This window comes from Macrotis lagotis, chromosome 7 (genome assembly GCF_037893015.1).
Source record: "Macrotis lagotis isolate mMagLag1 chromosome 7, bilby.v1.9.chrom.fasta, whole genome shotgun sequence".
NCBI lineage: Eukaryota > Metazoa > Chordata > Mammalia > Peramelemorphia > Peramelidae > Macrotis > Macrotis lagotis.
The window spans coordinates 21,860,877-21,883,543 of NC_133664.1; the positions used below are offsets into that span (position 1 = coordinate 21,860,877).

Consider the following 22,667-nt stretch of genomic DNA (forward strand, 5'->3'; position numbering starts at 1 on the left):
ATGTGTCATCCCCATCAGAATGTGAGATACCTGTAGGCAGCGAGGTGGTACAGTGGAAAGAATGGTCAGGAGGACCCAAGTTCAAGTCCTACCCTAGACACTTAAAACTAACTAGCTGTGTGACCCTGGGCAAGTCACTCAACCCCAACATATGTATCTGTATCCTATCCAGGGATGCCTCCAGAAAGGGAACCATCTTCATTCATTTACTCCAGCTGCTTGGTCATACACAGGGGAGCGTGGCACCTGTCCTACTTCCCTGCCAGGCCGTTGGGCTACTGGAAGTGAGGTGCACCATCTACAGCAGCGTGGAGACCTTAGCCTGCTCCATGAACATGAGTTACTATTGCAACGATCATTAAGGGTGAGGCGGCACGAAGCCCTCCTCCAGAGAGGCCCGAGGGGCAGGAGGCCCCCAGCCTGGGGGCTTCGAGCAGGGACCTCAGTCTGAGGTGTCCATCCATGCCTCGGGTGAAATTGGGTCTAACAACCATCTACAAAGAAAATCAAGGAACCTCCAGAGAGATGAGTTGAGACTCCAAGGTGCCCTTGTACAAAGACTTCAGACTATTTCCCTGAATCCTCGCCCTCACCCTGGGAGGGAGGGAAACCAAGGCAGGAGCCGGGAAGAGCCTGACCCAGGGTCCCACAGCTAGCAAGTGTCTGAGGCTGAATGGACTCTAGGGAAAGGTGGGGGATGGGGGGGCACCTCCCCTTCATTAGGCCCCAGGAAGCCCCCACTTCAATGGCCACGACCCTATGCACACGCCTTTCCTGATGCCATCAGGCCTCCTCCCCCTTCTTCCTCTGCATCCTTCTCTCCATCATTATTCTGGAGAAGCTTATGAACTGACCATCTCACCTGAGCCTTCCAGGGCCTGGGTTTCCTCCCAGGTAGAAGAGGATTTTTCTGTGCAGGTTCTACCTCAAAGGGCTGTCCCAGAGATCCGGGGATTAGACTCTCAGTAATGTGCCTGGATGCCCATATGAGATTTTTATATATTTTTTCTTCACTGCTCTGGGTCCAGGTTTCCCTCCTCGGGGATGTAAGCTCCCTGAGGGCAGGGTCTGCTTCCTTTGGGCTCTGTATTCAGGGCTGACTATATGGCCGGGTATACAGTAGGCACTCCACACATGCCTGTGGATGCATGGAGCAGGGTGGTCTCCAGGAATGTCCTCGCCTCCCCCTGTCCTCCCCTGAGGATTCTGGGCCCTCTGCCTGGCCCAGGACTCTCCTGTTCCTCATGGAGGCAGTCAGCCCACTTGCAACCTGAGGTCCAGGGGCCAGCTGGCACCTTTCCCACTATAGGAAGGGGTCTCTGTCCCCCAATAATGAAGGTCTACTACAGGAGCATTCTAGGGTCCAGCTCCCCCCTCTGAGTTAACAGCCCACAAGACTGGGAGGGCCACATTTTATTATGGAACATGAATGGGGGGGGGGGGGGAATGAGGAGGGGGAGGGGGGCTCAGGCTGGGCCTTCCAAGGTCAGACAACTGATAGCAAGTATGGGGCAGGTCAGGCCTGGGGGTCCTACAGAAACCCCTCTTACTGGGGAAATGGCCTTTCCAACAGGCCACTTCAAGGATGAATACTGACCAGAGGGGAGGCTCCCCAGGGCACTGTGGGAGGGAAGGAAGAAAAGCATGAAGTGGAGGCCCCAGGCCCCTTTCTGGGCCGGTTGGACAGGTTACCCCAGTTTTCCAGGCCCACACAGGAGGGGAGGGGAGGGTGGGAACATTGCCCACTTCTCATACCCGGAGCCATCTTCCAAGTCTGGCAGAGGCCACTCACCCTCCACTGCTCCCAGTCAGATTTTGATAAATGGGGGTGTCCTGGGAGGTGGGAGCATGTAGAGAGTGGGGTGCTGCCTTGAGGGTTAGTTTATTGTGAGGTTGTGTTCCTAGGAAAAAACCCTTTTTTCCCATTTTTTGACCCTTTGGGAGACTAGGATGGTGCCCATGAGCCTTGGTGGTGGGACTGTCCCCCAACCCCAAAACAATATGGCCAGACTTGGAGGTGGGAAGATCAGCAGATCCAGCCAGCCAGACCCTCAGCAGCCCCAAGGGGGGGCTCTTGCACCACTCTGCCCCTACCACCATCTATGTGTCATTCCCACCCCCACCCCCATAACTGGAGGCCTGGGCAGAAAGAAGGAGATGTGAGTCCCGTGAGGACTCTAACGTCACAATCAATGTAGAGCTGGGGTTGGGGGCACAGTGCCGTGACTGGGTCCCAAAGCCAGTGCCCACGGTCCTGTCTCTGGGGTAGCCGTTCCACGGCCTGCTTCTCAATAGGGGACCGGTGTGGAGTCACGCAGGGAGAGGCCCTCAAATCACAAGAGGAGTCAAACTCAGGGAAGGGGCGAAGGTGCCTCTGCCAACAGTAGTGACAAGGCCCAGGAGAATGTTCCAGGACCCCACAAATGGAATCACAGCAACCGGCTCTGGTGGCAGCCAGGGACAACAGGCTGATCCAAGCAAACCCCCCCATTTTACAGAGGAGGAAACTGAGGCTGGGATAGTAGGATGCACACTGGAGAGCCATCCTGAGGCCGGGCTGACCCCCAGTCCAATTCCAAAGACCCTCCCGAGTTCCACAGATCACAGACTTGGGTCTGGATTCAAGGCCACCAAGTCCATCCTCCTCATTTCACAGACAAAGAAACTGAGGCCAGAGAAGTGGCTGACCTGCCAAGGTTCACCAAGGCAACAGGGAGATGAGTCAGAATTTGAACCCAGGGCCTCCTCTGCCCCCGGGCCAGGATGCTCCCCCAGATCCACTGGCCCTCATCCCCAATAACAGATCTTAATCAGAATCTCCTGGTCGGTGGAAGGGAAGCTCTGGGAGAGCAGAGCCTGCGCTCTCCTGTCTTTGAAAGCCTCCCTATCCCTATTCCCCCCACCCGGGCTAGATCCAAAGCATTCAGTGGTGCCTAATAAGAGCTTGCTGAATTGAAGCAATAGTAAGAAGCACAAGCTGAACCCAAGACTTTCCTCAGGATCCAGACACTCAGAATGGCTCTGGTTGCCGTAGGTGCCCTTACCTATGGTAGTCTCACAGAACTTCTCTGCAGCCACCTCGTTGGCGATGTTGGCCCCCATCAGCACGCTGATATCAATGCCCATCTTCTCTCGGATGATGTCGGAAATCAGTTTGAGCCCTTCGGGGCCCTCATCAATTCCCTAGAAAGGGAACGTAGACGGGTCAAGGGAGGAAGAAGCGGAGAAACCCCCCCAAAAGGCCCTGCCCCACTCTGCTGTCCAGGAAGCTCCGTCCCTCCTCTCTCTGGGCCCCTTCATACTCTCAGCTATGGAGGACTCAGCTCCCTTCCCCCCAGGAGTTCTTCTTGATACGGGTCACACCCACCAACACCATCATTCTTAGAAAATGAAATGTTGCTGTTGTATTAGTTATGAACACAGCTCGGACCTCATGGAGCTCCTGAAGGGGTCTCAGGGATCCCAGAGAAGCCCCCACACAGGGGGACCTGTCCACAGAGCCTCCTGGATGCTGGACACTGCCCTGAGCATCTTACAAATGAGGCAACCAGATGTGGAGTGGCTTGTTCAGCCACGTTATGTGTCTGAGGCTGGATGTGAACTCAGGAAATAACTAGTTGCAGATTGTGGTGGACCCCCTCTCCTCCATGTTGCTCAATCAAAGTTTATTCTATTGTGGGCTGTGGAATGGTCACTTCACAGAGAAATGAGAGAGCCAGAAGCTCACAGGCTTCCTAGAAGCCTAATTTGTAGACATCTTACATACTTTGTTCAAAAAATATCATGACGGGGTGGCTAGGAGGCACAGTGGATAGAGCACCGCCCCTGGAATCAGGAGGAATGAGTTCAAGTCCAGCCTCAGGTGGTTAATAATTCCCTAGCTGTGTGACCTTGGACAAGTCACTTAACCCCATTGCCTTGCAAAAAAACTAAAACCAAAACAAAACAAAATCATGGCAGGATGGTGTCCTAGGAGCCCAGGGACAACCGCCTGGGTCACAGTCAAACTGGTTTTCCATGGAGGAAAGGCAGAGTCACTTGAGGTGGGAGCATGGACAGAGTGAGGGCACCAGACCTATGCTGCTTCTCACAGAACACTAAAAGTGGTCACTACAAGGAGGAGGCCAGAAGGCCAGCCCATGAGGGCCCTCAGTCAGGCAACCTTCTCTGCCTGCCCTGAAAGAGACCTGCTACCCAAAGCGACCCGATCAAGCTCATTGGTAGAATGTTCCAGGTCTTCAGAGCTGAGTCTCACAAGGAACATGACTATTTTACAAAAGAAAACAAACAGTAGAGGAAACTCCTAGGGCTGACCAGCTGAGGACCCCAGGTGGGCCAGAACCTCTGAGGTCCTAAGAACTAATTAGTAAGATTTACTTATGTCAGAAGTGGCAAAAGGGAAAATGGGTGCACTGGAACAAATGCCTGAGAGGAAATCCCTACCAGAGAGGAATTTTAAAGGAACTTGGAGGTCTGATGTCCAAGAGACAGCGAAGATGCAGGGCCACCCAGGCTTACTCAGAGCTATGACATCTGGGTCATCAGCAATCTTAGGCGGCAGAATCATGACCACCAGGCTCTCAGTGGAGGACTTAAAGGAGAGCAAACCAAGCCCTGTCCTCCCTTGAGGAGACAACAGGGCCTATGGAAAGTCATTTCAGGGGGATCCTTGGGAGGGAGGAGACCAGGAGAAGCCTCCCCTGCAGAAGAGGGATCTGGGGGGAGCAGAGGGCAGGAGCTGGGCTCTCGCTCTCCGTCTGGAGGACAAGGGAAGAATCCAGTGCAAAGAGTGGCGAGTGTGCCGGGGTGGCTGCATGTGACTGGAGGACTGAAGGTCCAAGAAGACTGTGGGGGAAGATGCCAACCACAGACTTAGTTTTGGTCCTGGAGGTCGGAGACTGGTCTAACCACCCCATAGATAAAAGGATGAAGAAGACATGCACCCAGACCATGCTTGAAAGATGGATGGAAGTCAATTGAATCAGGTCAGTTGTATGTGCATCTGACCTTCTGGACTGTCCTCACAGATGCCTTGGCTACTGTCTCAGCTCGAGAGAAGCATGATGGTCAGAGTGGGCCCCAGAGCTAGGGAGAGCTAGGGTCAAGTCACTGACCTCTCTGTGGGTGAGACAGCAGAGCATCGCCGACCTGCCCTGGTGGAAGGAGTTTCTCACGGGGCACCCTCCACCCCAAGGCTATCAAAGATCTGATTAAAAAAAGACTGGCTCCTATGTAGGGTAGGGGTGGTGGATAGACCTGGGCAGGAACCAAACTTCCAGGATGTAGGCTTGCAATCTGCATTGAGGAGGGGAAGGATCACATCTGGGAGACTCCAGGTCCAGAAGGGATGGAAGCCCCCACCTACCTTGATGAGGGTAATCCCCCGCGCTTTCTTAGGGACCTGTCCAGTGATCTCATCACAGATCCTGTGAATGAACTGGTGAGGAATCACGAAGACCAGGAGGTCTGCGTCTCCAACAGCATCGCTGAGACTTGGGACAGCAATCTGCACAAGGGAAGGAAAGCAGTCTTTAGGGAGATGCCCGGCTAAATCCACCATACATAACTTCATCATTTCCCAAGAATTTACCAGCCTCTGACGATTCTGGGCCCAGCACTATGCAAACAACCAGTAAAAAATGAGGGAGGGTCAAGATGCAGTGGAAAGGGGGCTGGAGGGCAGACTGGAGAGGACCTGGCTCCAGCTCCAGCCCTGTGCCTAGGCTGTGGCCCCCCCAACTCCCCTCTGCTCCTTCAAGGCTCAGCTTAGAGCCACATCCACCGGGCAGCCCTTCCTCATCCCTGGCTTCCAGGCCTCATTGAATGTTCTGTCATCTCAAAGAAGCCAGGCGCCATTGGTTTTATCCTAATACTCCCACACCTGTCACCAGCCTTCTCAGCCACGTATGTAGGCTTCACTTAGGCCAGTGTGTCCATGGCAGTGTGAGGTCTCATGCAATGACCATGGGAGCGGGGGTGGCTCCAGAGGTTCCCAGCTGCTGGGGAGGATGGCACCCTTTATCTGGATGCCAGATGGGAGCAGGCTGGTGATTATGTGGGTTGAGGACACCCCCTTGGCTTCATCTTTCCGGTCCCAAGGATAGCCTGGGGGCTTCTATCCCCTCTCTATTAACCCCTTGGAAGACAGGGATCATTATTTCCATTTTCCATATAAGGAAACTGATGCCTGAAGAAATAACCCAGTGAGAGTGAGGGGCCCAAATTGGAGCCTGGGACACCTTTTGACTCATGAAGCCAACTCCTAAGAAACACAATGCCTGCTTGGTCTTGCAGCGGCCCCTCGAGGCCCCCCAAGCCCAGCCCTCTCACTTCCCACCAGAGCTCTGAGGGTACAGTCTTCCGGATCCATGGCTCCCCTGTGTTCTGGTGAGACCTCACCTGAGGTCAGAAGGTGACCTGAGCATCCCTACCTCCCACATGGACCCCCACTTAACTTACCACATTTTCCGGCAGCTTGTGTCCAGGGAGGTACTTCACATTCTCATGATCACTATTGATGATGTCTGTCAGTTTTCGTCCATTCACTGTTTCCTCAAAGACCCACATCTTGACCATCGGGGCAAACTTCTGATGCTTCGTGACATTATTGCCAATGATTTTGGCCACGGCTGAACCCCTACAGAGAGAGCAGAAAGAACAGGTCAAAGTCAAGGTCTACAAAGTCAGGGTCTGGTCTTGGCCCCCTAACCTGGCCAAGCAGTGTCCTCTATGAATTGAGAATAGTCTCCTCAACAAGAGGAGCTGCAGGGGAACAGGGTAAAAGCCCCCCCAAACTGCTAGACAAATCCAAAGCCATTCTGAAAGGGCCCGAGCTCCAAGTCTGCTCAGGGATCACCCCAAAGTCGGTCCAGTTCAGCAGGTACTTATGGAACATCTACAGGGCCTCCGCCAGGGCTAGGGAAGGGTTTGGGTAGGGGACAAATGCAGGGCTTCCTAACCTTGAACTTCTTTGATATATTTGGTTTCTTTATAATCTCTGTATTTTATTAAATGCACTTAAAAATATACCAAGAGAAGCAGCCAAGACGCCCAACAGGTTAAAATCCTATGGGGTGAGAGACGAGGGAGAATCCCGAGGTCAGGGAGTGACCCGGCACCCACGGCCAGAGGGAAGAGTTGAATCCAAAGGTTTGGGACCTTCCCTCTACCCTGCAAGGCTCCAAAGTCCTTGAACTGAGGGGCTGAGGGGTAGGGGTGTTTAATAGACATTAAGGATTTTGGAAACACTAAGCCTCCACAGAAGACTGACGTTTGTCCTTCATTGTCGAAGAAGACCATGACATCAGGGAGGTGAAACACAAGCACATTTCAGATTGTGTGTGTGTGTGTGTGTGTGTGTGTGTGTGTGTGTGTGTGTGTGTGTGTTTGTGTGTGGAGGGCTGTACTAAGTCCCCAGCCTCACTTTCTCCTCCAGAATCATCTGGGTCCAGTGGCCAGATAGGAATCAGGATGGCCCTGGACATGAGGCTGTCAGAGTGAAGTGACCTGTCCAGGGTCACACAGCTAGAAAGAATATGAAGCTGGATTTGAACTCTGGTCCTCTTTGACTACTCCAGGGCTGGTGTTCTGTCCACTGCACCACCTCATTGATCCAGCCATAGAAAACTAAAGACTAGAGACAGAGAAGGACAAGAACTAGAACCTGGCATCTAAACAGGCCACAAAGACATCATTTACTCAGATTTCACTACAACTGGAATTCCCAGGAGTAACAGCTATTTATTATCCCCCCATATCAGGCGATAAGATGGAGGTAAAAGATTTGTCTGGGGTCAGAAAGCCACTATGTGGCAGGTGGGCTTGGACCACCAGGCAAGAAGAGGGGTTGGTAGACCCAGATAGCCTCAAGTTCTTCGGATGACTGAAAATCTCTTCCCCCCAAACAAAGGCCCAAAGATTGTCGTTGCTGCAAGGTGTGCTGGGCAGGCCTGGCCTCCAGAAACTCCACACTGAGGTTCCCCAGAAGGCAGAAGAGGGGTACAGTGGGCATGACTGAGCACAGGTGGCACAAGCCCAGAACCCCTCCTTCAGAGGCTGAGGCTGGGGACCTCGCCTGGTGAACCTACTGTCTGTCCTAATATGGTAAGCTCTCCCAAGGGGGGCTATGGGGCTGAAGTTTCTGTGCCTGAATCAGTAATGGGACTGGGGCCTGGATGAGCCTGGGAAGGGGGAGGGGGTGCCATCATCAAGATCTCCTCGGTGAACGCAGAGCGGGAGTAATGATGGAGAGCAGCCCCTGGCCCACTCAAGGCCAGGACTTGGGGGAAAGCCCAAGACCTCCCGCTCCTATCAGCCTCTCCCTCCTCCCTCCAGCCATAGGGAGCCACCATCATTGGGATGGAAGTCATCATACACCCTACTCCTGAGGAGATGGTGCCCTCCAGGATGCCCAGGACTCACCACAGTCCTTGGATCATCATGAATATTATCAATCATGCCCCTTGGATGTCCCCTCGCAGAAGCTCAGAAGATGGGCCAGCCTTGAGCAGGTCATGGGTGCCAACCCTGGAAGGCACCATATTGATGAGGGGAGGTTGGGCCCCAGGTGGCTCCTAGGAATGAGCCAAAGGAGTCTCTAGTCACACCAATTCCCAAGCCCTTGGCATATGGGTCAGATGCTGGGGTAAATGAGATGATTCTAAGCATGTCTAAATCTAATGTTCCTCCATCCCTCACATCGAGTGAGCCCCCTAGGTGAACTCAGTGGATTACAAAATCAGAAAAAGGAATTCAGTCCCTAACCTCGCAGAGCTTACAATTTAATAAGGAAGACAACATAAAGAGAGGATGAGGAAAAGTCCTAAGGAGTTAAGCCAAGCTAGAAAGGGAGAGTTGGCAGGTGTGGGCATTCAGTCAGAGGTGCCCATCACCCAATCAGATGAGTGCCAAGGCTGCTCAGAGCCTTCATGTGCCTCAAATAAGCGTTTTGTGGAATGCCCAGGATAGAAAATCCCTCCACTGCCTCTCTTGGCTGCAAGCCTGAAGCAGGATCCAGACCCAAACCTTCCCATCTTCAAGGTCAGGCTCCCAGACCAGGGTCACATTGGCTCAGGTCTTCCCTAGGGTAAGCCTAAATCAAATTAAAATGCATTTTCTACCTGATTTTAATGTACAGATGTATTAACAAAAATAAGAAATTTATAAACGTGGTTTTTGAGGCAGCTAGGTGGCACAGTGGATAGAGTACCTTTCCTGGAGTCAGAGGGACCTGAGTTCAAATCTTACCTCAGACACTTAATAATAATTACTCAGTGACTTTGGGGAAGTCACTTAACCCTATTGCCTTACAAAAACAAAAAACAAAAAAACCCAAACCATGTAGTTCTCAAAGTCAGTATGTGATCTGCAGGGATCCTCACACACAGTTTAGAGGCCCCCATTTCTAGCTGAGTCTGACCCCCTTTGCCAGGCCACACGGCCTTTTGGTGATTGCACCAGTCAGTCGCACAAAACGCAGAACCCAAGAGGTGTGATGAGGGAAGGTGACTCTGGTCAATGAGATAATTATTTGGGAATTGAAGAGAGCTTCTACTTAAGAGACAGATAATGAATTCTTTGCAAACCAGTTTAAAAAACTTAGCTGCTCTGCCCATATTGGCCTTCAGAAGAAATGTCCAGGACTCCAGTCCCACAGTTCTCTATGGGATCCTCACCCCTCCTCATGTTTGCACCCCAGCCTCTCCCCATCCCCCCCATGGCCTGCACCCCAACCAACTTGGCCAGTGGAAACACTCTCATTCCTTCCAGTCCTAATAAGGTTCTCCTCATCTCTTCTAAACCTTCCCTATTAGGAGTCAGCTCTCTCTCCAGCTCTCTCATCCATGGATGAATCTTCTTTAAACTCTTTTATATATGAGTGTCAACCCAATCAACTACCTATCTAGTGTTATCTATTTATGCATCTTTCAGTTAAAATATAGTACCACCTGTCCCTGCTAAAGAGAAAGTGCTCTGAGGGGAGAGACTGGAGCTCATTTCACTTTTGGAGGACCAGGGGCCTATGAGCTTAATAAAGGTTTCCTCATCAGGAGAAACATTTAAAAGCCCCCAATCCTGAAACAATAATATAGACCCTCAGCCAGCCCTGAAACTGCCATCTCACAGCTGCCCAAGCCCCCATGGGTGGGGGTGAGGGGGTCAGGAGGTGGCCTGGCCCACTCGATTGACCAGAAGTAGAGATCTGAAGATTTTTATCTCTTACCCACATGGCCAAGATAAAAAGGGACGGTTGTTCTTGGGGTCCCCCTCTGGAGACCAACAGCTCCCCAGCTCCTGGGGTCGGGAGGCAAACAGACACACTCCCAGAAGACCCTCCCATTTCTCACAGAATATTCTTTTCTTTTTTTTTGCAAGGCAATGGGGTTAAGTGGCTTGGCCAAGGCCACATAACTAAGTAATTATTAAGTGTCTGAGGCCGCATTTGAACTCAGGTCCTCCTGACTCCAGGGCCACTGGTTTATCCACTGTGCCACCTAGCCACCCCTCACGGAATATTCAGAAAGACTCCTTCCTTCCTTCCCAGGATTTCACAGTTGTCAGGAACCAAATGCCCCTCCTAGGGATGAACAAGAATCTACCCAACATCACCTCCCCCTGCCCCAAGTGGTCCTCCAGGATCTATCTCCAGACTCTTCCAGGGAGGAGAACCCCTCTGTCCAAAGGCTGCCACTTCAGACAAGTCAAAAGCTCTGTTCTCCTCCTCTCTGCAATTTTCTCTGTTCTTGACCTCTGGGGCCAAGCAGAAGGGCCAGCTGACCCCCTATTCTCTATTGGCCAAGTCTTCTCAGCTCCAGGCTAAGCAGACCCAGCACCACCACATGCTGGCACTCCTTTCCCCCCATGATCCCCAAGTCCTGGGTCACTTTTTTCAAAGCATGCTCAGAATTAGACCTCGTGTGCCAGATGGGGCATGATCAGAGCACAGGACAGGGGGATCATCACCATCTTTCAGCAATACTTTCAAAGTCCTTAACAAGATTAGGCTGAGCCTGTTGATACACAGTCCAGACTGCCTGTCCTGTCCCTCCTCCCCTTGCCAGGCAATCCCTAATTAGGACTCAGGGAATGCCTGGTAAAGAAAGGTCAACTCCCAGCTTCTGGAAGCACCTCTGGTGGGCAAGGAGGAGGTGGCATTCTCATCCGGGCCTCAGAGGACAGCCGGGTTTCTGAAAGGTAGACCTGGAGGCCAGAACCCAGAGCGGGGATAGAACAGAATGCAACAATCCAGTGTGGCTGGAACATGTTGCCCACGAAGAGAGAGACAGCAAGGCAAGGATGAGATCCCAGAGACAACACGGGAAGGGGCCTTGCAGACCACCTGGCCTGACCTCTTCATTTTACAGAAGAGGAAACTGAGGTCCAGAAGTACCTGGCAGCCCGGTCCTCAGGATCCAATTCTTCTTTGTTTCATCACAGCAAGCTGAATGCAATTCACAGAACTGAATTCACTGGGAAGACAGCAAACATTTAATAAATGTCTGAGGATGGACTAACCATCCACAAGCATGGATCAAGAGCCTGCTGGGACTGTCTGACTCCAGAGGACAGAACAGGGCCAATGGCTGGAAGCCAAAGGGTGTCTGATGTCAGTTTAAAATAAACAAGAGCTTTCTAACAATCAGGGAATGGGAAACCTTGAAGGGAGTGACCACTTGTCCAATAGGAGTCAGAACTCCTCGACCTTGAAGGTCCCCTTCAAATCTCACATGACTTTCTGGAATCATTTGCTCTCCTGGGCCCTGTCCTAATGAACTGAGCCCTTACCTGGATCGGTCTTTATTAGACAAAGACACTAGTTCCTTCTCCCAGACTAAGGGGACACTAGTTAAAATCTTCCTTTTACAGAAGGAAGGTTAAGTAAGAAGGGCCAGATTTGAACCCAGGTCCTCTGATCTCCAGGCCAGGGCTCTTAGGACTCCCTTTGCTCCTCGGGGAGAGGAGGTTTGTTCAGTCTTCCTCTGGTTAAGCCTAGGCTAGGTCAAAGTCTTCCTGCTATAAAATTAAGTCACATTTTTTTCTGTCTCTTATTGGGGGTCAAGATCAATGGCATTTCTATTTCAGTCTCTGGTTTTCCCTCTTGGGGGACACTTAGGTGGCATCCCCTCAAACCTTCCCCCTCAATCACCCTAGCTATCAATGCAGATCCCCTGGGCAAATCTGTGAACTGGACCAGGGGGAAATGGCATCTTTATTTGAATTAATCTCAAACTAAAAATCAGCATTTTCTTAAAATTGTGAAATAAAACATTAACCTGAGAAAAGGCTCCAAAAGTTTTAACACCCTGAAGACTAGAGGGCTCCAGGACCCCCAAATGTTTAAGAGGACCAGAGCAAGCAGATCCAAAGGGTCAACTCTCCTGTCACTGTAGAGTCTCTGAGTTGGACCAGGTTCTTAGAGACGCCAAAATCAGCCTCCCTCAGCTTTGGTCATGCTGTGTCCTCTGTTAGGAACTGGGCGTAGTGAGAACAGTGCCTTCAACTTAGTAAAGGGACCAGTGCCCAATACCAAATCAGGAAGGGAAGGAGGGAGAGAGGGAGAGAGGGAGGGAGAGGGAGAGAGGGAGAGAGGGAGAGAGGGAGGGAGAGAGGGAGGGAGGGAGAGGGAGAGGGAGAGAGAGAGGGAGAGAGGGAGAGAGAGAGGGAGAGAGAGAGGGAGAGAGAGAGGGAGAGAGAGAGAACGAACAGAGAGAAGAGGAAGAAAGGAGAGAAAAGAGAAGACAGAAAAAGAAAGGAGAGGAGAGGAGAGGAGAGGAGAGGAGGGAGAAAGAATGAGAAATGAGAGAGAGAAGGAGGGAGGGAAGAGGAGAAAGAGAGAGAGGAGAGGAAAGAGAGAGGAGAGGGGAAGGGTGGGAGGGCAGGGACTGAGACACTTCTGTGGGCAGAGCTCAGCCAGAACCATGTCCAGAAGTGTGTTTTCTTGACAACCCCCAGCTGACCTCCCCTCTCACGTTTTGCCTACACTGTCCAGGCCTGGAGGTTAAGGCAGAAGAGGTCCAGTGCCTCCTTTTGCACAGTGATCATTGCCTGCTGTGAACACAACCATATTAACGATCCTCTGTCTTTTTAGGGTAGAGCATCTGCCGGCTGCTATGGCCATGGTCCACAGAGAATCTCCACTGCGCAGTCCACCAGCGTGCCAGCCAACATCCACCACTGAACTTGCACAAGGACGTTCCCCTTCTCTGGCCCCCAGCCTGAGGCTCCACCTCCCCTCCTTCTCAGGCTTCTCGCTCCTCCCTGACGCCACCCCCCACGTGTTCTGCCTCCCACAGGCCCAAGTCTCTCACCCTCTCGCCTCTGCTGGATTCCTGTAACTCTCAGTGAAACTCTCCCCTTCTTTCCCTGACCCTCCTTCACCTCCAGTCCTCCCTCCCACCCTCTGAATGTGTGTGGTTGTCTGTTTGATTAGATTAGCCTTTCTCTGTATTTCCAGAGCTTAGAAGAAAGTTTGGCCCATGGTAAGTTTTGTTTTTTTTTTTTTTTTAGAATTTTGCAAGGCAATAGGGTTAAGTGGCTTGCCCAAGGCCACACGGCTAGGTAATTATTAAGTGTCTGAGACAGGATTTGAACCCAGGCACTCCTGACTCCAAGGCCGGTGCTTTATCCACTGTGCCACCTAGCCGCCCTCATAGTAAGTTCTAATGAATATTTGTTGAGAATAAATGTGGGCTCTTGTAAGGAAACATAGACTAGAAATGGAAAAGGAGGTGAATGGCCTCTGCAGCCCCCTCCCACACTTGGCTATTTGAGTGATCGCTCCTGGTCCCTTCCATCTGCAGGGAGACAAGTGAATCTCCCCATGGAAGAGACAGAAGATTGCACCCCTTCTAGCATAATGTGGAAGGAAATTGGAAGGGCTGGGGGCCAGTGTATTTCACCTTTCCTTGAAGATGAGGGTATTCCCAGGATTACACCAGCTCCCCACATGGGGCACCTTGTCTGCACCTTCATCCACTCCCCCACCAGGTGGAGGGGCCTTCCTCTGGCTCTTCTACTTCCTTTGAGGATCCCAACCCCAATCTCCACACTGCCCCATCCCTCCCCTCTTTGTGTGGACACACATGCCCCTGATGTCTTCCAGCTCATCTTTTTCAGCTAAGCAAAGTGAACCCCAGAGTTCCAAGCTTGCTCAAGCTTACTCCATTAGTTATGAATGAGCCAGGACTTGAGGACAGTTGTGCAAGAAAAATCTACCCCATAGGGTTATTGGGATCCAATGAGATAATTTGTGTAATGTATTTCTATACACAGGAGGTGCTCAATAAGTGTTAACAGTCTGACTGACAGAAACATAAAGGTACTTAAAAGAAAGAAGCCAGGAAGGGGGTAATTCCCTATGTAGTCCAATTCCTCCCTCCCACCTCAGGCTTTCCCATTGTCCTTTTTTTAAAGTTCTCCCTCCGTTTTTCTATATTTGGTTCCTCCTCCCTCACTGTAGGACCATCAGCTCTCACTTCCTGGCCAGTCTCCAGCAGCCTGGGACTCCTGATTTGCTGCTAATCATCTGCTCAGGTCCAAGAAACCAGGCCACACCAAGAGCTTCCCTCCTACTGCCCTTCACAGTGATTTCACATCATTCTCAATGAATCTGAGTATTTGTAGTTAGCCAGATGAAGATCAGGATTCTCATTTTACAGATGAGGAAACTAAGGCACAGTGCCCACTGTACCTGGTAGGCACTACATCAGGGAAGGGAAATAGGTATTTATATAGCACCTACTACAGGCTTGGCATTGTACTAAGTTTTTTTTTTTTTAAATAATTATTTCAGGGGCAGCTAGGTGGTGCAATGGATAGAGCACCAGCCCTGGAATCAGGAGTACCTGGGTTCAAATCTGGTCTCAGACACTTAATAATTACCTAGCCATGTGGCCTTGGGCAATTCACCCCATTTGCCTTGCAAAAACCTAAAAAAAAAAAATAATAATAACAATTATTTCATCTGATCCTCACAACAACCCTAGGAGGCCAATGCTACTATTATCCTTGTACAGTTGAGGGAAATTAGTGGTTAAGTGACTTAAGCACAGGCTTAACCCAGGATTAACTGTGAACTTTAAGAGTTTGCTTACTCTTTTAAAAACTACTGCAACATGGTTTCCTTTTTAGACCTATTTTATGTGACTAAAAATAAAATTCTGAGGCGTTAATAAGCACTACGCAGACTGCCAAAGGGATCCAAGACTTAAAAAAGGTGAGGAATCTCAGTACCAGACTGAGGTATATATATTTTCTGAAAAAGGTTGATATAGCAATTTGTTTGGCTTAACTGTGCATATTTATTACAAGGGGTTTGTTTTTTTTTTTTCTCCATGAAATAGTATAGGGGAGAAAAGAGATTTTTGCTATAAATGAAGAAAAAATTTAATTGTCAAAGAAATTGCTTAATATGGAAGGCTTTGTTGAATTGGATGAAAAAATAATAAAACTTCACAGAGACAGCCAACAGACCGTTTCAATGGTCAATGAGAATTCCATGTCTTTTACTCTCCCTTACCCAGAGACATTAGACTCTGGTCAGTCCCAAAAACAAAACAAACAGAACCCAGTGCTACTTTCCAGCTGGTGAGCTTCGTTGTGCAGACATCTCTGGTCAGTCCCAATGGTCAGTGGTCCTTTCCCACCAATTACTTTCACTTGCCCCAGGTAACAATTGACTGAACTTTTCTTTCCAGCCTGAGTGATGGATGCCAACTCTCTACTTTAGTAGGGACATTTGTTTGGGTCTGTGTTGAAAAGTCCAAACAAATTGTCGCTGTGAATCTTTTAAAGAAGGTTGCTGCATTGAAGCAACAAAGCCAGAGTCAGGCATGCCACTGAATAAAGTAATCAAGCTTGTGAAAAAAAAAAAACAATTACACAGAAGAAAAGAGTGTATCTACAGAGAGAAAAGCCTTTCACTTCCACCCCTTCCGATGTCCCCAAAGTCACAGCTCCTCTTTATCTGACAGTTTTACCAAGGAAAGTCAACTGAATCACTCAGGGTCACAAAAACCAGTGACCGTGTTCTGGGGCACCTTTGAACCCAGATCTTCCCAACTTCAATTCAGCATTCATGATGCCACTTGTCCACAGAAAAGGAACATTTGGCTACTATTGGCTCTGACATTGTTAAGTCAAGTTCATGAGCCACACATTTTGCTTAAGCAACAAGTGCTTATAAACAAATCCGTACTCCTTGGCAGGCCCTAGGCTGGTGGGGGTTGGGAACGGAAAGATAAAGAATGAAATAGTCCCCTTCCCCCCTTACATTTCAGAAACTTGAGGGGCTCAGGGTAGGGTAAGGGGCAGTCGTTACTTAGTACTTTGTTCTCAAGGGCACCTTGACGGAAGCATCTGTGTAATTCAGGAACAAATATGAAAGATGACAGCAATAGAAATTTGGTGACCAGCCTCCTAATGGGATCTGAGCCTGGATTTGAAGCCTGTGCTGTGACTCAGGCAAATCCCTTCCTCCTATGGGTCTTAAATTTCCTCATCTGCAATGTGAGGGAGTTGTCTCTGAGGCTTCTTCCAGCTGAGGATGTCCGTGTCAACAATTACATCCACTATTAAAACAAATGTCTATAGCCACTCTCCCCCCCAGCCCTTGGATCACCTTGCTGACCATCACTCTGCTGAGTCCACCCAGCTGTTCAGAACACTGTTCAGAGGATGGAACACCCAACCCTGCCCCTGGCTGGCTTTCAGACCTAGGAAAGTTTGAAAGAGTATGGTTCAATGATTAACAATTCATTTTCACTCCTAGAAAACCAACTCAAATGACACCCTCACAACAACTCACATAAAGGTGAGATAGAAAGCTATATACCATCATGCAAACTTATATTACTGGTCCTCAAGTCTGAGTTCAAGTCTTGCCCAAAACATTGACTGTGATCATTGATGTGACCTTGGGCAAGTTCACTTAACCACAGCCTCTCTTATATTTCCTCATTGGTAAAATGAGGAAAATAAGAGCATCTCTCCCCCCATCCCTTGTTTTAAGATCAAATGAGATTTTATAAATGTTAAAACACAATCTAGGGGGTAGCCAGGTGGCACAGTGGATAGCGCATTGGCCCTGGAATCAATCTGGTCTCAGACACTTCATAATTACCTAGCTGTGTGGCCTTGGGCAAGTCACTTAACCCTATTATTACCTTGTAAAAAACCTTAAAAAAAAGAAAAGAAAAACGCAGTCTAAATGCTACTATTACTAGCTGCTAAACTAGCTAGCTACTGCTACTACAGCACTATGTACATGCTAGCTAGTATTATTATATAGAGCATTTACTATGACATGCCAGACCCTGAGATCCAAATAAGCAAATAGCAGAATGGCCCCTGCCCTCAAAGACCTTCCATTCAAATGGGAGAAGACAATCCTGATTCAAGGGAAGCAGGGAAGGGAAGGTGAATGGGGGGGGGATTTTTTCCTTGGCTGCAGAGTGAAATGATGTCGGTTACTGAACAGGTTGAAGACAAAAGTTCCCCTCTCAGAACCGGTGGTGGAAGAGTCTAAGATAACACTGAGAAAGAGAAAGATAGCCAGAGGGCTTACAACGGAGTAGTCAGAGTAGGTTGTCTACCCAATTTATGGATGGAAGAAACTAAGACAAGGATTAAGTGATTTGTCTAAGACTACATAGGTACATACTCCATCCTCCCACCACCATTGTCCCACAAGGGCTATCATTCTGGGGGTGCTTACTAACTAGATTTCTTTCTTAGTACCCTAGCTTTCATTGATTAGCCCAACAACAGCTGGTCATTGTTTGGACCCAGACTGGCTTGTCCTGATCCATTTCTGGCCACTGGACCCAGATGGCTAGGAAGGACAAACAATACAATATTGATATCCGTCTTAATCAGAAAATCTAATCAGCCAACCCCTACTGTAGTTCAGGAGATCTGTTAGCCACAGTCTCCAAATAACGGGGATTATAGGTTTCACTACCATTTCATTTTAGAGTCGAAGAAACCTACAGGGACATAATTAGTCATCAGTCAAATTGGGATTTAATTGCAAAACTCTTCCCCCCAAACCCCCAGTGTTCACTTCATTAAACCTCACAACCTCACAAGATTACCTATTTGTGCTAACAAACCCAGAGCTCCAGAAATCAGTTAAAATCCTGGCAGTCTGATCAGACCCAAGGAGGGAAATTAGTAACTAGCCTCTTTCCTTTCTCTACATCAAAGCAAAGTAATCCTGTGGGGGGAGACTTTAGGGGAGAAGGGACCAAGAAAAGGAAACAGCCTGAGTCTAGACCCAGACCCATAAGGAAGAACAATATCCTTGGCCTAATGTCCTCCTGGTGGGGCCAGAGGAGGCAGCAGGAATGCAACCTTCTTTTCTCATCTGGTGTACTTTCCCCAGAGACAAAACCACAACCCTGTCATTGCACTGTTGAAGAAACTGAGACAGGGAGAGGTTCTGAAGTTTGGGCCAAACTTGGGTCTTCCTGGGCCACCCAGCAGCTGGAGTCTAAGGTCTACATTCAGCCTAAGAGCTGGGAGACCTTGAGTTATGTCCCTTCCCTTATGTGGATCTGTTTACTCATCTGTACAATCAAGGAAGAGCCTTAGCTAGGTGTTGGGGTGGATAAAGCCCTGGACTTAAGAGTCAGGAAAACCTGACTTCAGGTCCTGTCTCAGATACTTACTAGCCTCATGACCTCCATGGTGGGCAGCTAGGTGGTGCAGTGGATAGAGCAACAGTCCTGGAGTCAGGAGGACCTGAGTTTGAATCTAGCTTCAGACACGTGACACTTACTCACTGTGTGATCTTGGACAAGCCATGTAACCCTGATTGCCTCACATTCACAACCATCTCCAGTCATCCTGATTCCCATCTTCCCACTTGCCCCAGATGGCTCTGGAGGAGAAAGTGAGCCTGGGGACATAGCACGGCCCTTTTCCCCAATTCCAGTGTTTGTCATGGTGTCACCTTCCTGACACTGCGGATCTTCAAGAATAAAAGACAAACATCCATCAGCCATCAAGCTGCTGGGTCTAGACTCAGAAAGGTCTGACTTCCAGTTTGTCCTCAGATAGTAACTAGTCGTCCCTGACTTCTGTCTCCCTCATTTTCCTCTGCTGTAAAATGAGCATAATAACGGCACCCACTTCTCAGAAAATTATTAGGACCCAATGAGCTGCCACTTGTAAATGGTCTTAGATAAAAGTCAGCTAGCTCCACTCCCATCTGGATCCTCACAGTCTAAGGCCCAATCTGGCTAGATTTGGCAAACAGGTGAGAGACAGCCGAGTCTCTTTCCAATTCTGCCTGATCTCTGCACTTCTGAAGAGCAAAATGGCTCAGACCACAGGGAAATTCATGACAACAGCTCCAACTGCTCTTTGGTCTCTGTGGGAACAGTCAAACTGATCTCAGAAAGACAAAAGGGCTTTGAGGGTGGGGAGGAATAAAAACAGCCTAAAACAATATGGAGCAGGGAGTGATGCCAAGGAAAGGGCAGCACTCTCCTCAGGGTTATGTAAAACATCCCCTGGGCCCAAGGGCAAACATTCTCTAGGTATAGGTGGGTTACCCAGACCAAGCAATGACCTTCCAAATTGGAATACTCTTAAATCCCCTAGGTAGTGCAGGTCCTGGAAGCAGGAGGACCTGAATTCAAATTCAGCCTCAGACATGTTCCAGCTGTGCTACCCTAGGCAAGTCACTTAATTCTGATTGCCTCACATCCAGGGCCATCTCCAGTCATCCTGATTCCTATCTGGACACTGGACCCAGACAGCTCTGGAGGAGAGACTTAGCACAGCTCCCCCACTGTTCAAATACAATTCATCTCCTTGTTATGGTTTCACCTCGCTAATGTCATGGTCTTCTTCAGGAATGAAGGACAAGGGGCAGCTAGGTGGCACAGAGGATAGATTATCAGCCCTGGAGTTAGGAGGACCTGAGTTCAAATCTGGCCTCAGACACTTAAAAATTATCTAGGTGTGTGACCTTGGATAACTCACTTAATTCCATTGCCTTGTCAAAAAAAACCCCAAACAACTCCTCAAATGCAATCGTCTTTACCCTTTTGACTATACAGCAGGCAATATCCTGGACCCCCAGTCTAGAGAAGTCTTCTCAGAATATGTTTTTAAAAGTCACAGAATGCACAGATTTTCAAAGAGTCAGTTACCTACTGAAACAAAATCAACATATTTTTGTTGGCAAACTTCTAAACAAGACTGATTCTGAATTAATCACTGTACTGGATCCCAAAGCCATATCCAGTCCAGGGTGGTGATGGCCCCTCGGCCATAGGAGCATCGGCACGTGTTGGGAAGGGGCTCAGAATTCCTGCTCATTGCCTCCCTATGACCCCTGCTTCTGCCAAAGGCGATAGATGCCCCTTATCGGCTGCTTTCCTTCCCACCGGACTGTAGGCCTAGGGGGGTGGGAAGCGCTTGCTTTCATCACCAAGGCAGGCAAGGTGGTCCCAGGCCAGGTTCATGACTTAAGTCTCTTTCCTCAACACTAATAGATCTCCCTGCCCGCCGTGGTGTGGGCAGACAAGGCTCTGCAAATCTACAGGCTCTTTGTGGTTTTCAGGATCCGGCAAAGTGTGTAAGGAGTTGGCAGCAGGCTGGGGGGGGGGGGGGCGGGTAAAAGGACCTCCGGGTGGGACCCACTTGAAGGCGGAATGTTACACGAGGAGACTCCGGTGCCAGTGCCAACATGGGGACGATAACCAGGAAACATGACTTCCTGCTATGTGGCAACACCAAGGGCTCGAGGCCGCTGGGCCGGGCAGCCACAGGCACCTGCTGCGGCCCCGGGCAGCGGGGTGCTTAGGGAGGAGGCCCCTGCCCTGGGGGCAGCAACAACCGCCAAGTGCCGGATGGGGACACCGGGGTGTGCACGCGGGCACCCCTGGGCCGGGCACAAAGGCGGGCAGACCTGTGCCCAGACTCGAGGAACTTCTCTGCTCTGCAGGAGGGGCCCGAGGGCCCGGCCCGCTCCTCCAGCCAGGCAGGGCAACTGCGCCCCGGAGAGCGCGTTCCCACCCTGGGGGCAGCAGGGGAGGAGGAATCGTGGCAAAGCTGGGGGGCTGCTGGTGGCGGGGGCGGCCAAGGCCCGGAGCCCACCCGGCCTCAGTGTGGGGGACGAGGGGGCCTCACGGCTCCCGCCCGCGGCCGGGCCAAGTGCGCTCCCGACACGGGGCGCTGCGGGGCTGTCAGCACCTCCCCCACCCGGCCTCCAGGCCCGTGGGGCGGGGGGCGCCGGGGCCGGGGCGGACTCGGCCCTGCCAGCCTGGCCCCGGCCCGGGGGCCCCGCGCTCCGGCAGCCACGCTGCGGCTCCGCGCCCCCCGCCTCGCAGCCCGGCCTCCCGGAGGGGGCTGTCAGCCGCTCCGCGCCCGCCCGCGCCCCACGCCGCCCGCCCGCGCCCCACGCCGCCCGCCCGCGCCCCGCACCCCGCGCCCCCCGCACCCCGCGCCCCGCGCCCCGCGCCCCGCGCCGCCCGCACCCCGCGCCCCGCGCCCCCCGCACCCCGCGCGCCCCGCACCCCGCGCCGCCCGCGCCCCGCGCCGCCCGCGCCCCCCGGACCCCGCGCCCCCCGCACCCCACGCCGCCCGCGCCCCGCACCCCGCGCACCCCGCGCCCCGCGCTCACCAGTTGCCGGAGCCCACGATGCACACTCTCAGCGGCGCGGCGGCCATGGCCGAGGCCCGGCAGCCCCGCGAGGCGCAGGCGGCCCAGGCGGCTCCGACGGCTCCGACGGCTCCCGCAGCTCCGAGCGGCCGCAGCGCCAGCAGCAGCCCAGCCCCGGCCCGGCCCCGGCCCCGGCCCCAGCCCCAGCCCCGGCCCCAGCCCCGGCCCCAGCCCCGGCCCCAGCCCCTGGCCGCCGGCCGCCCCGGCCTAAAGGCAGCGCCGCCGCCGCCCCGCCCGCCGGGCCCGGCTCGCCCAATGGCAGCCCCGCTCCGCCCCTCCATGGCCCCGGCCTGACGGAGCGGCCGAGCCGCGCAGGCGCGCCCCGCCCCCGGAGCCCCGCCCCGCCCCCGGAGCCCCGCCCCGCGCCCCGCCCCGGGGCAGCCTGGGGCTTGTAGTCCGGGCCCCGGAGCCCCGGCAGGAAAGCCGCAGGGGCCCGAGGGGTGACGTCCCCCCAAAAATACAAATGAGAACGACCGTGAACACGGATAATCAAAACCCAGTCCGGAGGCGCCCTAAAGGCGCCCCGCCTTCTGCTTCCCGGGGCCCAGCCTGGAGGGTCCGAGGCCGCCTCTGACCTCGGGCCCGGCCAAGGCCAAGGCCAGCCCCTCCCCCTCCCTGCCCCCGCCCGGGGCCCGAAGTTTGGGCTTTTCTCTACACTTGGGCTGTTTTCTCTCACACAAAACGCCGCCTGCGGGCCGGGGAGGGACCTGTAAGCCGCGGCACACGGGCCCACGCGTGGCCGCGCAGAGTCCACACGGGCCCCCGCGCCTTCACGCTTCTCCCAAGCCGAGCCGCCGGGCCGGGCAGTTTGCAGCGGCGGCTCCCGGGCGCGGCTCAGGGCCCTCCTCCTCCCTCCTCGCTTCTCCCCTCCGCCCCGACCACGCCGCCGGGGTGACCCACGCCTGTAGACCCGTGACGAGAAGCGAGGGCCCAGGCCGCGCGGCCAGAGCCCGAGGGGCAGGCGGGCGCTGCGCGTGGCAGTGCCCTCGGGCCC

At 52.2% G+C, this 22,667-nt stretch overlaps 1 protein-coding gene across 2 annotated transcripts in view; it reads right to left on the reverse strand.

The window, feature by feature from the left end:
- The window catches only part of GPD1L (glycerol-3-phosphate dehydrogenase 1 like), a 31,027-nt gene extending 9,230 nt beyond the window's left edge, over positions 1-21,797 (reverse strand). The window contains exons 1-4 of one of the 2 annotated variants that reach the window (XM_074195626.1): positions 21,635-21,797; positions 6,460-6,637; positions 5,366-5,506; positions 3,045-3,183 (exon numbers count right to left, since the gene is read on the reverse strand). In XM_074195626.1, coding sequence (XP_074051727.1) covers positions 3,045-3,183; positions 5,366-5,506; positions 6,460-6,637; positions 21,635-21,681 — 505 coding nt within the window. In that variant the 5' untranslated portion in view covers positions 21,682-21,797. Of the gene's footprint in view, positions 1-3,044; positions 3,184-5,365; positions 5,507-6,459; positions 6,638-11,389; positions 11,468-21,634 lie in introns of those variants that run through there. The other variant, XM_074195627.1, reaches the window with a different exon arrangement.
- Positions 21,798-22,667: the final 870 nt, after the last annotated feature.